This window comes from Biomphalaria glabrata, chromosome 1 (assembly GCF_947242115.1).
Source record: "Biomphalaria glabrata chromosome 1, xgBioGlab47.1, whole genome shotgun sequence".
Classification (NCBI taxonomy): domain Eukaryota; kingdom Metazoa; phylum Mollusca; class Gastropoda; family Planorbidae; genus Biomphalaria; species Biomphalaria glabrata.
Window position 1 is genome coordinate 35,598,865 of NC_074711.1, and position 17,697 is coordinate 35,616,561.

General features: G+C 35.7%; 1 protein-coding gene across 2 annotated transcripts in view; it reads left to right on the forward strand.

Moving 5' to 3' along the window:
- Window positions 1-17,697, forward strand: part of LOC106071386 (uncharacterized) — a 35,623-nt gene that overhangs the window by 14,656 nt on the left and 3,270 nt on the right. Inside the window, exons 1-5 of one of the 2 annotated variants that reach the window (XM_056034201.1) lie at window positions 5,417-5,556; window positions 9,149-10,125; window positions 15,079-15,303; window positions 17,086-17,194; window positions 17,311-17,619. In XM_056034201.1, coding sequence (XP_055890176.1) covers window positions 9,163-10,125; window positions 15,079-15,303; window positions 17,086-17,194; window positions 17,311-17,619 — 1,606 coding nt within the window. In that variant the 5' untranslated portion in view covers window positions 5,417-5,556; window positions 9,149-9,162. Of the gene's footprint in view, window positions 1-5,416; window positions 5,557-9,148; window positions 10,126-15,078; window positions 15,304-17,085; window positions 17,195-17,310; window positions 17,620-17,697 lie in introns of those variants that run through there. The other variant, XM_056034207.1, reaches the window with a different exon arrangement.

A 17,697-nucleotide genomic window follows, 5' to 3' on the forward strand; every position in this document is an offset into this window, starting at 1 on the left:
TCCTTTTTTTTTTATAATACTCATATAGCCGTGCAGATATCTGGTAAATATAATGAATGTTTAATAAAATCTATTTATTTCATTTCTCGTGACCAGTTCTTACAACTTTACAAGACTTGGTAATTATAAGAAAGGCTTGCTCTTAACATTTTTGTTTGTTTGTTGGGATACCTTTTTGCAAAGCTTATGTGAAGTTATACCAGCCCACTCTGTCTGTCTGTCTGTCTGGTGAAAAGGTTAACACATTATTTCTCTCACACCCATTCTCGGATCAAGTCGAAATCATAGACTTAGGCCTATATACATATATACTATATAATATATAAGTCTATGTTCGAAACTTTAAACAATTATTTATTGTACCTAACAAAACAAAAACACGTTGCCTCTCAATTAAACAACGAACCAATTAGTCAATTGATACATTTGTTTAATATTTATAAAAAGGAAATAACTTTTACATTCAGAGTGATAGGCCTATATTTGTAAGTGCGGAGTTCTTCCTATTAGATAAGTTTTAAGGATTAAAAAAAAATACTTTTGTTTGTTTTGCATGATTATTCCACTTTTATCAGAGGTTGTCACGAGAAGATGCAGATATCAGTCTGTTACCAGACGGTTTGTTGATGGATGTAAAATTTGTGAAGGTTAAGAACTTATGGTAGAGTTGATATCATACGGTTAATGTAACACAACGTTTGTTTTATTTATTTATTCCATTTTACTTTCTTCTCGTATAGCCTATGAGTATCTGGTGATATATGCAGAAGTGATATATTTGAAAATGATTGGTTGTTATTCTTAGTTGATGGCTAAAGCAGTTTAGATGCACTTTTATCTTTTAGTTTGACCAAACATCATTCAATGGTAAGATAAAACCTAGCCTTCTGATGCCATTGTTCGAATGCGATTTAATCGACTTTTATTCGTTCTTCTTATTCAGAACCTTGTTTCATGAGTCATGTGGTTGTAAGTCCATGTAAATCTTTCACCACTAGCGGATCCAGAACTTTGGAGGTGGGGGGGGGGGAGAGCGATTTTTTTTCCAAACCCTAACCCTAACGCCCAGTAAACCCTAACCCTATGCATCAACGTGAGGCCTTTCTCTTGATAGCTTGGTGGTTTGGGGTAGCGCTGTAAGCCACCTCTGTGGAGTTTGGGGCGAAGCGGGATAAAAACAATTCGATAAATAATATGCAATAAAATTCAAGCATAAATTGTGAGTTATAGTCCCAAAATATCAGATTGAGTAAAGGTTGGAAGAAGGCGACTAGGAAAAGATTATCTGGGTCTAGAACTCATCTTAATCGTGACTCTTTTACTGAAAAATTTTGTTTGAATTCTAACTTTTCCAAAACAAAGTATTTCTTTAAAAAATTATAATAAATTCATGTAAAATTACATAAACTCTGTCTGGAAAGGGGAGGGGCGGTAGAGTGAAAATGATTAATCTAAGTCATTGGTTAATATGCATGACTGAATGCATGACGCGTAGGACTTAATCATCTTCTTTTTGAAGTAACGTCTGTATTATATAAGATAAGATAATTCTCGCTCCTTTTTATAATTTCTGCTAATGATTGCATTTGGCATTAAAGAATAAGGGTGGGGCAACTCGATGTAAGAATTTAATTTAAAGCATATATAATATGATAGATTTTTTGTATTTTGTAAAACCGAGTTGGATTTTGCAAACGACATAGCATTACTTTGAAATACAATTAAATGTATAGGCTACACGAGAAGATGGATAAAGACACCCTCAAAGTTATGCATATTGGATGCATGTTGCCTAGTACCTCCATCAACATTGGTCCTAATGATCTTAAACAAATAGAAATGTTAACCTTTTTAGGCAGTGTTATCACAAGCAACGGAGTTGCATATCATTGCGTTGCATGTCGAATGGGAAAGCAGGAACCGTTTTTCAAAAAGTACGGCCTATCTGAACAAACAAATCAATTAGCCTGAAGATTAAAATCCATCTACTTAATACAATCATTGTCCCAACGACCAACTATGCTTCGAGACGTAGAGGATTGAAAAGAGGCTGAGCAGTGATGGTTGCATTTTGGAAAAGTGCATTTTTCCCATCTAGGAGTCACCCCGTGGTGGGTGTCACCCGGTGCGGCCCGCACCCCCTAGTGACGCCACTGGCACCAATCAATCTTTTCTGTCTTAGAAAAATAATGATCTTTAGTTTTCAAAGTTTAGAAACATATCTCGGATTTTCTTTAGAATGGGCTATTAATCACAGAACTATATATTCACGCAAACATATGAAACAAAGCCATTTAATGTTTCAAAAATCCTAGATCGAAATAATTAAATTCATGTCTGTTGATTTTAATCATCTTATGTACATTTAAATAGATTGATTACTTAGATCTTTCTAGATTATGTATGTAAAAATTGCAAAAAATTGAATTATATATTACATAGGTTAGGGTTGGAAAAAAACACTTTACTCCTTTTAACTACTTTACAAAACAACGCCTTGTTTCAACTTTAAAAAAACAACATTTTTTTTAGTGTTACAAGATCTCCATGTCCAGTCTAAGTCTAGATAGAGTAGAGCCACTATTGCGGAACAGGCATGTTTGCGGAGCAGCTCGTCGAAATTAGTTAAAATCGACTTTATTTTGAAATTTTCTGCTAAACTACTCTAACGGTAGCCTACTGCGCATGGTCCATTTCTCTACATTTTCGATATACAGGTTTTCCTTTAACAGCAGAAAATTAATTTTGACTCCAGGTTAAAGTTGACAGACCTGGAATCGTCCATTATTTTTCACGTACCAGGAGAACCGCATAGGTCAAGGCTTAAGGCTTTTTAAAAATGATAATGAGCCATCACCTGCATGATACACCTAATTTTCGGTTTATAAATGGATGTGAAAAAACGTAATTTCGTAGCTATCTTTCTGGAATTCAATTTTTAAAAAATTGGGAGGTATTTACCCAGGTTTTACCTTTTTAAAGATAGTCACAATTGTGGAACACTATAGATGTTATTCATTTGACCTGCGCATTTAGCTTAATATTTACATAGTGATTTGGATTTTCGGAATTTAAATATGAGTTTGCATTAGTATACATAAATTTAAAAACATTTAGTGAATAATATTAGATATAATATAGAATTTATGATTACCAGACGTCCAGAAAAAAGTAGACAAATCATAATATCAAATATCATATAGACCTATATAATATTAATATAACAAAAAAGAATGTGGAAAATACACCTTGTAAGGAAAATCAGAGTAGTGTGACGTCAATTACAATTAAAGAAGAGGTAAAGAATCTAAAATGTGAGTCTTAGATATAATGTGTGTCTTTAGCTTTAATTAAAAAAAAAATGTAAAGAGTAAGGAGTTCAAGTATTATATAAGACTTTATATAGGCTTTGTTCCGACATTTTTACCGTGTTCCGCAATTGTGACTTCTTAAAAAATCCTGTTCCGTAATTGTGACTGACCATATCTCAGTCGAGTTGAATTTTTAAATTTAAATATGTGTTGAAAAACTAAACAATGTGTCCATTTTATCGGAAAATGGATGGGCAACGCCTAGGTACTTTTAGTTTTTCCATAGGTCTAACAATTACGGAGCAAAAAATTCAAAACTAAAAGTAGCTGCAAACTGTTCCGCAATAGTGACTTTACTATATAGCCTAATATATATATAAGTCTATGCTTACAGGCTTACAGCAGTAAATTCAAATATTTCTTTGCAAACATGAACAACTTTTAATGAATCAATAGACGTAATTAAACATTTGCGTACCATGTTATTGTAGGCTCTATTAGACTTGTCAATAAAGTAAAAGTCACCTACACTGCTCTCCGCAATTAAAGTGTGAACAATTAATCAAACTCGCAAAACACAACAACTAAACAATACCCCTGCAAATTTTGTTTATTTTTTTTTTCTTCCGCAGTTCCATTACTTCCATAATAAATTAATCTACTAAATGTTTGTAAGAGTCTGTGCATTATTTAAAGAAAAAAGAAAAAGTTATGACGGTTTATGAATTGCATTGTAGTAATTGAATAACTTATTTTATAGTGCAACTTTCATGCTTATAGCATTAACAGAGCGCTACGGGCCAATCTCTATGGGGGAGGGGGGGGGGGAGGGGGTATCTGGAAGCAGGTTTTCTTGATGCCTTTATACAAGCCTTGTCTTCGAGTCCGATGATTAAGGACCCAGCTACGACCCACATAGTTTGTCACATTCAACGAAAACATAACCATTATATGCCGGTTGTCGATTTAGATTCTCTGCTCGCTGTCTACGCCTGTCCTTGGCAGTGGAGTTTCTTTTGTGTATCCCGCGGCCTTTATAAAAAAATCTCCAGCTATCTCGTTCTGAAGCCGCCTGCAGTCAGATACCCTCTTCTATGCCAGTTAAAGCAAGTTGGTGCCTAAGCTGGTCTTTAAAGCGTTTCTGTGGGACATCTCTGTTACGTCTACCACCTTTCAGCTCACACAAAAAGACTGCCTTTTTGCAAACGCTGGTCCCCCCACACGGATGGTGCTTTCTCCAGCGTAACTGTCGGACCATAAGATTTCTTTCTATACTGTACATACCGACGTGTTCTGTATGAGGACTTAAGAGACTTTCTTTTCTAAACGCCATGTACATTGACATTTAGATCTAAAAGAACACGAAAGCAACATTTCGAATTGGAAGTCTTTACCAGATCCAAAATAAGTCAATATATTTCCTCAACAAATTATTCAAACGAGCGAGGCTCGGTCACCTGGTACTATTAACAAATATAAGTAAAGAATTAGTACACAAATTGTGTGATTTCTCTACTAAGATCCCCCCCCCCCCAAGGGATCCGCCAGTGAACAGAAGTCGTCCTTAAACATAAGGGGAGGATTTCTTCCGGGGGCCAGGAATGAGAGATAGACTCTTTGCCAACGCCCCTGTTCAAAAGGCCCCCCTACCTGATCCCATTGGTAAGTAGTTCACACTCACCAGAACTGGAATATGATCACAAATCTATTTGTCTACAGGTAGAAAATCATGCAATGCTCACATCATGGCCACACACATTGCTTGTGACTGATCGAAGGCAATTATGCTTTAATATTAACATTTTGTAAGGAGGTAGGACTGTGGTCCTTGGTAGCTAGTAGTTCATAGCCTATGATAGTCGTGCTGAAACTGTTGAAGCCTGTCTAACTACATTTTTTGGACCCACATTCTCTCTGAAATCTTGTGGAATGAAATAAAAATGATATGCAGGTAAAATATATTAGCACTTAAAGACTTAAAATACAAAGTTAAAAACCCTGACAAAACAACATTAACGTGTTTGAGATCTCTTTTATCCAGATTAATTTCACCGAGTGCTCCTTAGTCGCATTGATCGATTAAAACCCCGCCAATCAGGTGTAATCATGTTTAAACCCGTACACCTTGTCGATATTAAATCCCAGGTACACAGCAGTGTGTTCAGGAAGAAATAAAATATTTGGGGTCGACCTATTGCTATGCACTTGGTCAAAGTGGATTTTAAAGAAAGGTGATTGCTAACAGGTTTGTGGACATATTTACATTTATTACAATGACAAATAATCTGATTCATCAGTCGTCTCGAGTTATCGTTTGTAATAAATATTAGTTTTGCTACGAGCTGTGCTGTTAAATGTTAATTATCTGTAGGTATTAACTACTCCAAATAAAAAAAAAACAATATTACACAGAAAGTAGTTTTTACTGCACAATAAATACAGTAGGAAAGAGGTCAACTTAGTTGCTACTTTATAGGGCTATAGGACATAAGAACACTTTTGTAGTCTGTCACCCAACAAATGACTTGATTGAAATCAATAACTGATCAATTATTAACGTTAAAAAATTTGTTTTAACTGTGTCTGCTTGTAGATTTGGATATTTTTAAAAAAAAAATATTTTTTTTTTTTAGAATGCAGAAAGAATTGCAGTAAGCGTCCATACTGCTGTCATAATACCCCCCCCCCCACACACACACAATAGGCCTACATTTACACACACACGCAACAATAACAAAGAACTTGAAACATAAACACATAAAAAAATCCGTTTGGCAACTGTCAAAAGTGGGTGCTCTGTGTCCAGTGGCTAAAATAGGTATCTGTGAAACCGAATTGAAGAATATGATGGTGAGACCAAAAAAAAAATCATTACAATTACAAATAGTAAAAAAAATAAATAATTAAAACAACATTACAGTGTATGTAATTGCTTTTTACAAGTAATAGTGTCATGACATTCAATGCTTGTTTGTCATCTTCAAATAAATAAAAAAGTTTCCGTGACTACCGTGGGCCCCACTTAGTCATGGACTGGGGCACAATGAGCTACATGGCACCATGGTTGCTACGCCACTGCATGTGTCCTCAATTGAATATGTGAGGTTTCAATTCATTTATTAAAATAAAAACATTTTTTTAAAACTTATTAAGAGCTGTCTTTCATAATTAGTTTTATTCTTTTGCTCTTCCCTTCTAAGTCTACCACTATTGTCCACTATCCCTTGTGAATTAGGGCTTGTGGCGTTTACTATCATTTCTTGAACATTTTATTATGCTGTGAATATTATAGATCTTATATTGTGGGATGTTTGAACTCTTATTATTATTGCTCTTGTAACATTTACTTATAATAATTATACTTGTTGTTTCGTGATGGTTTAGAGGCATGTAAATGAACTAACTGCACTACAAACATCTTTCTGTCAAAGGATTGCGTACATTTATTGCTGTATTATTTATTTCAACGTTTATGTGTCTGAAAGTTCTTTAGTGTGTTGTTTACAAGTTTATTTTCCTTAGCACAAATAGAGCGCGCAAAATGACCCAAGAAAGAAATCAAAGATACCAGCAGAAGAAAAACATACAATAAATACTATCAAAAAACCAAGCTTATATTAAGTGTAAGGAATGAGTATCTGTGTTGAAGTAACCGTGATAGCTTTTTAAAGGCATCAAAAAAAAACAACAACACCTTGTTCACTCATGGCTCAAGCCTCCTTAGAGAGACTAATTCAACTTATACCACCACATCTGTCAAGTACAATTTCTTTCCCTTGTTCGATATCAAATAAAATAATTAATTACCAATAGTTAATTATTTAATTAGTTAAGTTTTAATGAAAAAAAGGTATAAGAAATAATTGTGCAAATTTTCAACTTGATCCAAAATTGGGTGTGGGAGCAATAACGTGTACAAACATTTGACCAGACAGACAGACCGACAGACAAGCTTTGTAAAACTGAACAGAGAGAATGGGGAACTGTAAAAATGGAAACAATATCTTTAAAATACATTTGAAAGAGTGGGGGAGGAATGGTTTCCCTCAACTGATCGACGTGCTAAAAGTGACTGGGTTGTTCACCTTTGAAAGATCATTGGGTGACATTCAATTCAATGATCATTTGACTGGAGGAATCTTTGAGGTCGAATTTTTAATGGCAATAGATTCAATAAAACACTCTCGAGACATAGACTATTGGTTATAGATTCTATATGACACTATCGAGACATAGACTATTAGTTATAGATTTTATGACACTCGTGAGGCATAGACTATTGCTTATAGATTCTATAAGATTCTGTTGAGTCATAGGGAATTAGATTACTATTCCTAATTCCTAATATATACATCTGATATTATAAGTATATTAAAAGAGAGTTTGAAACAATATAAGCTTATATTTTGACAAAGCAATAGGACATTCAAAATAGTCATGAATTGAACTTTGGTTTTGGTGGTTTAAACTCCATTAGCAGTATCGCTACCTACTAGACCAATGTGGGCTAAGTCCATTTATAATCTTGCTATGTTGAAACATTTGGTGTTGGAGAATGTGAGCTTTGCTGCTCAAAAGTTTGTAAACAATCAAAATATCACTTAACAATGCCAGACAAAAGTCTGTTGTATTTTAACAAATTTTGTTTAACAATCATATAGTGGGAATATTCATACAGGGAGACTAATCTATTAATAGAATGCTTTTTGGTGTATGGGTTGTACAGAAGGACTGATGTCTTTCAATGGGTCACTAATAATTGTGTGCACTTTTCAAATCAAAAGAATCAACTCTCTTAGCTTTTGGTTTTTAGCTAGTGGCGAAGCTTGGGATTTGAGGGCCCGGGGAATTTGACCTCTTTAGGGGCCCCTGCATTTTGACATTCGACATCATGACTTGAGATAATGGCGTAATATTTAATGTAAAAAAAAAAATTGGATTCTCAATTTTGGCCCTCCCCCCAGCTACGGCACTGTTTGTAGCAAATATTAATTTTTATCATTTAAGTGGCAACAGTGATCTTTCACTATAGGGTTTCATTGACTTTTGCTTTTGTCTTTTTATTTCAAAATATCCGCCAATCTTCCTCTTTTCTTACGTTTTCCCCCAGTGTCGCTCCCCTCCTCCCCATGTCTAGATATCGCTTTCTCTTCTTTTTCTCATTTTTAAAGTGTTTTACATGTTTCGGATGTCCTTCAGAGTTGAAGATAATTACTTTCTAGTCCAAACACCCGCAGGAAGATGGGGATTGGAGCGGGCAGGATTTGAACCCTGGATCATCGATAAATCTGAACGACAGTCCAGCGCGCAAACCGCACGACCAGGCAGCCATTACTGTATTTTAGTGCTCAAAGAAAGTAAAGCAGATCTTAAAAATCATAGCGCAAACAAAGATCAGATTACTGCGATTTGCTTTTAGTGCCTTTTAGATTAGTAAATACAATATAAAAGAATATGCTCTCAAAAAGAAAATATATATATATGTGTGTGTGTGTATGTGTATATGTGTGTGTGTGTAAATGTGCTGTTCTTTCCCTTTTTATAAAGTGTTTTAAATATTTTGCATGTTGTATTGTTACGCTTTTAGTTAGTTGTAGACTATCGTGTGATCTATAGGAAATCAATGTATACAGTTCATCCTATAATTGTTTGACAATATAGACAAAGAAAAAGTGATAATGTATCATAGGCCTAAGATCTTCTTTTTATTGAACTCCCAATGAATCTTTTCCAATTCGTTATTCAACTTATAATGAATGATATGCCTAAATGTTTGTCAATTATCTCCGCAAACTTTAAACGTTTTAATTATTGCTTAAATTTCTTTATTTTTCTAGAGCATAGAAAAAAAATGGAGTTTTCAAAGTTTCGTGATAGTGGTGAATTCAGTGATATCACCATTGAAGTAGAGTCGACACAATTTAATCTTCACAAATTTCCACTTTGTGCCAAATCTGAATATTTTTGTGAAGTAGCCAAATTGAAATCCGGGGGATCTTCACCATCCAAAGTAACCCTAAAAGATTTCCCAGGCGGGAAAGAGACATTTGCGAAGATTTCTGACTTTTGCTACAACATGCCTCTGAAGTTGACTAAAGACAACATCGTAGAGACCCGAGTTGCGGCCGGTTATTTAAAGATGTCAGGCTCAGGAAACCTCATAGAAGTGTCCGACAAATGCTTAAATGAGATGCTCACTTCTGCAAGATTAAGCCGATCAGATGCTACCATCACCGAGCTGCTGATACACTGCACAGAGGTCGGTGATCTGGCTGATTCTGAAGGTGTTGTGGATGTCTGTATTGAGTCTTTAGTTGATTGTTGGACTAAAAAGTTTCCCTTTTTAGCCAGCAATGTATTCACTCGTGTACCTAAAAGCTTTGAAGCTAAATCAGCGTTCAGGTACATTCGAGACAAAACTTCTAGCAAACAATTTGACAAACTTGACGAATGCGCCGTAAAGAACTTGGTTACCATCAAACCCGAATGGATGGTCAAACTTCTTACCAAAGCTCGCGACAAAGGGATTCAGCTGCAGCTGCTAGGATCTCTTGTGGGCAGATACATTTCTGCATCTATTTTAAACGAAGAATTCCCCAACGAAGAAAACTGCCCAGCATCCGATGTCAGCAGTGCACTGAGCTTAGACGAAGACGCTCAGTCTGACCAACTTCAAGGTAAGACAAAGACTGTGAAGAGGAACAAAAAATGCACCAAAGAATTTGACGATGCCCAAGTGTTAGATAAAATTGTACTGGCATTGCCTGAACAAGCTTATCGTATTCCATCGATCACCATCGAGTGGCTAAGTAAGGTAAGGGATTAGTATATTGATTCATTTTTATTTTTAGTTTATCGATTTATATGTTCTTATCACTAGTAAGACTAGAAGGCATAATCATGTTTATTTCTGACACCCTAACCGGCGAAAAGTAATAGATTTAACTAGACATGAATTTGACGTAAAAAATGCGGTTGTTCTATATAATAGTAATAGTAAAGATGGCCATAGACTAGACTGAAACTCTACATGGAAAATATATCTATAATATAAAATTCTTGGTCCTGACCACTCACTTAAAATAATCACTAATTCTCCCATAAAATATGAAAATTTAACCTATTCTTTCCTAACTGAAACCTATGACAACTAAGCCATTTTCAAGATCGAAACCGCAGCGGTTTAATTTACCAAAAATTATTTTGTGTTAATTCGCAATTTCTACCATCTATGTATTTGAAAGCGTACATTTTAATGCATTAAGTACAAAAACAATAATTCCTTCCACATAAGCACTTATGAACACTTTTTTGGTGCGTAACACTTTCTTTCATTCCACTTTGTTATTTATGTAGGCCTCATAGACATATAGTTCTTCACAGATCTAGATCTTGACTATATGCTCCTCAAGGTGTAGATAATTTGAAAAGGACTAGATCTAGATCTTGACTATATGCTCCTCAAGGTGTAGATAATTTGAAAAGGACTAGATCTAGATCTTGACTATATGCTCCTCAAGGTGTAGATAATTTGAAAAGGACTAGATCTAGATCTCATGGGCGTAGCCAGGATTTTTTTTCGGGGGGGGGGGGGGGGGTTTGGGGGGGGATTTTTTTCTCCCCCCCCCCCCCCGCGAATTTTTTTTTTATATGTATTTATGTGTGTGTGTGTGTGTGTGTGTGTGTGTGTACATAATCTTTATTGCATTCTGACCCTTCATTCTTTCGGAAGACGTTTATTGTGCCCTAGAATAGGTTCTTCCATGAGTTAGTGGAAAAATTGTAGATTCCCCGCCAATACTAGCAAGGGGGTCTGGGGGAGCGCTAGGAGCCCCGCCGCCAAGCACTATTTCCCGTATTGAAAGCCAACAAAATGCATATTCTGAGGTATCAACAGTGCATTTTCCTGCTATTAAAAAGTTTTATTTCAAAAACCTAATGTGCTATTCTTACTGACTTAGACCCTCCCGCGCCGTTTGGCGCATTTGCCGTCAAGCTGTTTCCATAAAATTGTAGATTCCCTGCCATTACTACCAATGGGGTCTGGGGAGCGCTAGCGCGGGGCGAAGCCCCGCCCCCAAGCACTATTTCTGGTATTGAAAGCCAACAAAATGCATATTCTGAGGTATCTACAGTGCATTTTCCTGCTATTAAAAAGTTTTATTTCAAAAACATAATGTGCTATTCTTACTGACTTAGTCCCTACCGTGCCATTCGGAGCATTTGACGTCAAGCTGTTTCCATAAAAATCTGTCACTGGTAATGTCTGAAGCCCCTTCCCACCTGCCATGAGGACCTCAATGAATGAGTGGCGTCAAGTTGTACTAGGATATCATTGCAACTCTTCTTATGCATAATTCATTTTGTCGGAGAACATGTCCCGCAAACCTCATGCGTCGCTCTCTCACAATCTTACTAAAGGGTCGACTCCCAGTTCGGCATAGGATTTCCTTGATTTAAACCCGATCTCTATAACTGACTCCTAAAATCTGTCTTAGCCATCTTTGTTGAGCCACATTTAGTGTTTTTCAATTTTGGCAGATGACTATTCACTGCAGTTTATTAAGGGAGCCCTGCCACTGGTAAAAATGTGTAACCACTCTTGAATACGCTCTTGGAATTAACTGACCGTAGTTTGCTTTAGATTTTATATCGAAAAGAGAAGTTTTATCGTCAAAATCATCTGTTGGGGGTTTTCCACCTCAAAATGCTCTGTAGGGGGATCTTAAACTCAAAACCATCTGGAGGGGTTTTAAACTTTAAACAAACGCCATCTGTAGAAGAGGGGTTTAAACTAAAAACCCCCAAATGGATCGGCTACGCTCAAATAATTTTAGTGTGGAATTTGCTTTTTTTTTTTATATTGAAGAGGTATTTTTAGCATTAAACCCCTCTGAATGGGGGTTTAAACTCAAAACCCCTTTTGGCAACGCTCATAGCATTTTAAGTGCGTAATTTGCTTTTTTTCTTACACTGAAGATGTATTTTTTAGCCTCAAACCCCCCTGGCAGGGGGGTTTAAACTCAAAACCCCTTTGGCTGCGTTCATAGATTTTAGTGTGAGTAATTTGCTTTTATTTATATTGAAGAGGTACTTTTTAGCTTCAAACTCCACTGGAGGGGAGTTTAAACTCAAAACCCCTTTGACTACACTCAAAACATTTTGAGTGTATAATTTGCTTTGTTTTTATTATTAAAGAGGTATTTTTTACCTTCAAACCCCGCTGAAGTGGGGTTTAAACTTAAAACTAAGTCAAAACCCATTTAGCTACGCTCATAACATTTTGAATGCGTAATTAACTTTTTTTTATATTGAAGAGGGGGTTTATCGTAAATTTTGGAGGGGGTTTTAAAATCAAAATCTCCCTTAACTGTGCTCTTGGAATTAGGGGATTTTCGTTTGCATTTTTGTTTTGTTTTGTTTTATAGAAGAGAGGGGGGGGGGTTAACTGCAAAAACCCAAAATAGGGGGTTTAAAACTCTAAACTCCTATAGGGGGTTTTAAACTCAAAACCCCTGTTAGGGGTTTTTAAACTCGAACCCCCCTGGTAGGGGGTTTTAAACTCAAAACCCCCTGGTAAGGGGTTTTAAACTCAAAACCCCATTAGTTGTGCTGGGGCAATTGATGGTTTAGTATTAAAATCTCAACTTAAATAAACAAAATCAAAGCAAAAAATCATTCACTAAATTCCGATCCCCCCCCCCAAGGGGGGGGATTTCATTTCGGGGGGGGGGGGGTTGAACCCCCAAACCCCCCCCCCCCCCTGGCTACGCCCATGCTAGATCTACAAGTAGGCCTCTAGTCCAAACAAAAATTAAAAGTCGTACAAATTGTCCAAGTGAATATTAGGGCCTATTAAAATGTGTGAGTGTGTGTAAATGTTTTTTTTTCTGGGAGGGGGTGTAAAATAGGTCTACAGTTTGTAAAGAGGGGCAATTCTAAATAAAGTACCTCTCTAGATCTAGTGTTGTACTCCAATCACACGCGAGTCCGCACAACTGTTCGGCTTCTCAGACGCTCTTCATATAGCTTGATAACTCTTTAATCAACCTTTTGAACATGTATTTACATTTACAACTGTCGTGGAGTTAGGGCCGGTCCTACAGATTGCGGGTCCTATGCGAAACGGATAGTGCGGGGCCTAGTCTGGGTAGGGATAAGGATAAATAGGTGAAAATAAATTAAGATTTTGAATTAGAAAATAAATTCGTCTTTGCATTTTATTCACTGTCAAATTAACTTTACGAGTCATCTACAGTAGACAGTCGTTTTCTATAAAAAAAAAAGCCGATAAACATTCAGACCTGACTTTTAGATTTACTATCGACAAGCAAAATATCGCTTTGTTTTCTTTTTTTTAAAGAGGTCGAGATAGATTTAGATCTATATTTTGTATGCCAGTGACTATTAAAGTAAATTAAGTATTTGAACTTTTTGTTTTGGTTAAAGTTCGCCATGGTTCGCCTTATTATTACATTTTTATTACATGAAAGCTGACAATGCCTTTTTTTTAATCGCGAGTAGGATTGGCGTTTTCTATATTGAATGACACACCGAAATGACAATTTTGTCTGTTTTTAAGGAGATTTGTTTGAGTTTTCAGAAGATTTTAATAATTTCAGGAGATTTTCATGACTTTTTCGTACATTTTGCAATTTCAGGAGAATTTCAGGATTTCCTTTAATAAGTTAGAATGGTTTAATTTAATAATTTACACCTACAATTCGCGCTGGCCCTATGAAAGTGCAGGGCCACTGCGGCCGCATAGGTTGCAGTGGCCGAAGACCGGCCCTGTGTAGAGTTCTCTTTACTAAGCGTCCTTATTGTTACTTCTAGCCGCTCTAGCGTCTCTAAGGTTCTCGTATTTCCGGTCTTTTTCTATCTACCCTTATAGTTCCGAGATTACTATATTCAAATTATTTCCCTAGATTTATTAACTATGTATCCTAACACTAGACCTATGACTGACAAAGTAAAAACTGGTAGTGGACTAAGAGATAATATTGAAATACTGGCTGTTCCACTGAATATACAAGGGGGAAGAAGTGTATTGTGTTACGGGGCGGGCGATTCATTAAAAATAGTGTGTATGTATTTGGTGGCATTTTAATGCAGACTACAACTGATGGGCCTAAGAAATGTTTGTAGAGGTTGGCGAGCCGTTCGTTTGAAGGATGAAAGAGACAAAAAATAAAGGTTATAGAGGGGAATTTGAGGGCTCTAAAATTGTGTTAGCTGTGGGCTAGTGTCGTAGGACCGTTTTATTGAAGTGTTTAAGGCGATACACACCACAACTATTTCAACAGTAGCCTAGCACTGGTACACATAACCGTTACATTAGAATATACAAAGGTCAAACTGATGGGCTTAATAAGTGTTTGTGCATACTGTGTAAAAGAGTGTTGGGGCCCTTCGTTTGTAGGATGAAAGAGAAAAAAAAGAATTTGAGGGCTAGAAAATTGTGTTGGTGGTAGGGGAGCGTTGTAATGCGGGTCGTTTTATTGATGGGTTCAAGAGTATTCCGGGCAAAATAAACATATATACTAATTATTTAAACCGTAGTGTCACACGGGTATCAGCTAGTAGAATATATTTTGTATATCATAGATCTGATAAACTGAGTCAAATAGCTTCACTACTTTTAAATTTCAGAGTAAATAGATTCTATGTACATATCTAAATGAAAAGCAATGTTGTTTAATACTATATGTAAGCATGTGTGTTAGCCGTCATTGTTTTTCATGTGAAATGTTACGCTGTTTCCCAGGTTCTTCGTCTTGGCATAACTCGCAGCTGTCAATGTAGAGACATGTTGGTACGACTGGCAGGGGAGCTAATGTACAAATTAGACCCCGACGATCTCTACCTTATCTCCCCTGCCGTTCTCCACGACATAGTTCAGAGTTCAAACACCGAGGGCAAGAAAACTGTTCAACACAGTGAGCTGACTTGTAAATTAGTTGACTCTTACATGAGTCATATGAATTCTAAGGTAAACTTCTATCTATCTATCTATCTATCTATCTATCTATCTATCTATCTATCTATCTATCTATCTATCTATCTATCTATCTATCTATCTATCTATCTATCTATCTATCTATCTATCTATCTATCTATCTATCTATCTATCTATCTATCTATCTATCTATCTATCTATCTATCTATCTATCTATCTATCTATCTATCTATCTATCTATCTATCTATCTATCTATCTATCTATCTATCTATCTATCTATCTATCTATCTATCTATCTATCTATCTATCTATCTATCTATCTATCTATCTATCTATCTATCTATCTATCTATCTATCTATCTATCTATCTATCTATCTATCTATCTATCTATCTATCTATCTATCTATCTATCTATCTATCTATCTATCTATCTATCTATCTATCTATCTATCTATCTATCTATCTATCTATCTATCTATCTATCTATCTATCTATCTATCTATCTATCTATCTATCTATCTATCTATCTATCTATCTATCTATCTATCTATCTATCTATCTATCTATCTATCTATCTATCTATCTATCTATCTATCTATCTATCTATCTATCTATCTATCTATCTATCTATCTATCTATCTATCTATCTATCTATCTATTGTATTGTCTGATATGACTAGAAATTATTTATATTGGACAAGACGAAGACAGGCTGATGGTACTGACTATTACTGCAGAGAAAAATATGCTCAGGCACTGATGGGGAAGGCTAGCCACAAAAACTGTCTTCTTCTCAAGTAGGACTATATAAGGTTCAGTTCCATTCATAAACAGAAGCCTATTGAATTGAATATTTCAAAGGCTAAAAACAATAACTTACTGTGAAAGTAGGCCTACATATTGCTTTCGGGTTTACAAAAAAAAAGGTTAGTAAATGTAGTGATGATAGAGAAGAAATGGCAGACCTAAATATATAAATATATTTTTAAGCTAAGTTCAACAAGATTTGTTTCGGAGAGAGAGAGAGAGAGAGAGAGAGAGAGAGAGTTTCAATGTAGGGCCGGTAAAAACTAGAGTATAGGAACCTGAGACCGTTAGGGAACAACTCAGTATTATTGTCATATTTTATATTTGATATAGATTATCTCCCCTTACACATGCCTATATCATGCGAAGGCCACGTTAGGTAAAATATGAGCGTTTTAAAAAAAGAGAAAAAAAAAAAACAAACAAAACAAAGTATTTCTTATAATTAAACCTATTTAAAAATAGTAAATAAGAAAAAAGAAATTAATGAACTATTTTTTTTTTACTTTCATATTAACGATAAAATCGTTTAAAGTTAACACACACACACACACACACATATTACTGACTAAGGCGATTAAGTCACTTGTGTATATTGGAGGTTTTCATACCTGGAGGTAAATCTATAAATAGCAAACGTTTTGGTGTATCCGGTGCACAGAATATGGACACAATGAGAGGCGAATTAGGCCATAGACTATTTATTTCTGGCACTTTTCAGCTCTGTAGAATCAAATGTCTAAGCTCCTTCAAGTAAATTGTAATACTTTAGACTTTCTCCCAATCTTCCTGCTCTTTACGTTTTTCTACAAGTTGTTTTTTGTAGCCGTCACATTCATACAGCTTGAGTTCTCTCCTTTTTCTCTCTTACTGTATTCATTGTTTAAACAATTTAAACGGGTATTTAAAAATCGCAGTGCAAACTAGGAGCAGATTACTGCAATAAATTTTTAGTGTGGAAATCCCTAAATGATTGATAAACGTAAATAATTGTTTTTCTTCACAGGGTGTTTTGACGTCTGATACATTTCGACTTTTAGTTTCAGCCACTACAAAGTCACCACGGACATCTCACGACTCTTTGTTTCACATGCTGCAGAATGTCCTTCAGACAGGTTCGTCCTCAACATTTGTTTGGCTCAAAACTGAAAAAATTAGAATTATTATTTATATTACTAATTCAATATTCAAAGAATATAATCTTATCGATTTAATTACTATATTTGAACAGAGAAGGACAATTTGAGTTCAGATCAAAGAAAAGAGTTAACATCTTTAATTGATGCCAACTTATTGTCAGAAGCATGTCTCCAAAAAGCGCTAGATGAGGACATTCTTCCACCTCAGGCCATAGCTAAAAGTGCTCTCAAATTGTGCTCCAAGCTTCGAGATGAACTTCTTTCCTATAAATACAGAACAGGCGAAGACAGCTACAGAAAATACAGCACATTCTCGTCTGCTCACTCTGACACGCCCAGTGGAAACTCAGAAACTCGCCTGTCGTCTGCTTTCTCTACAAAGGACAAGACTGTAGATTCTGGTAGGTTTGTTTTTCTTTTCTTTTTCTTTCCCATTTCATTGTGTGATTAACTCTCACGAGCATGTTCTAGAAATCTCC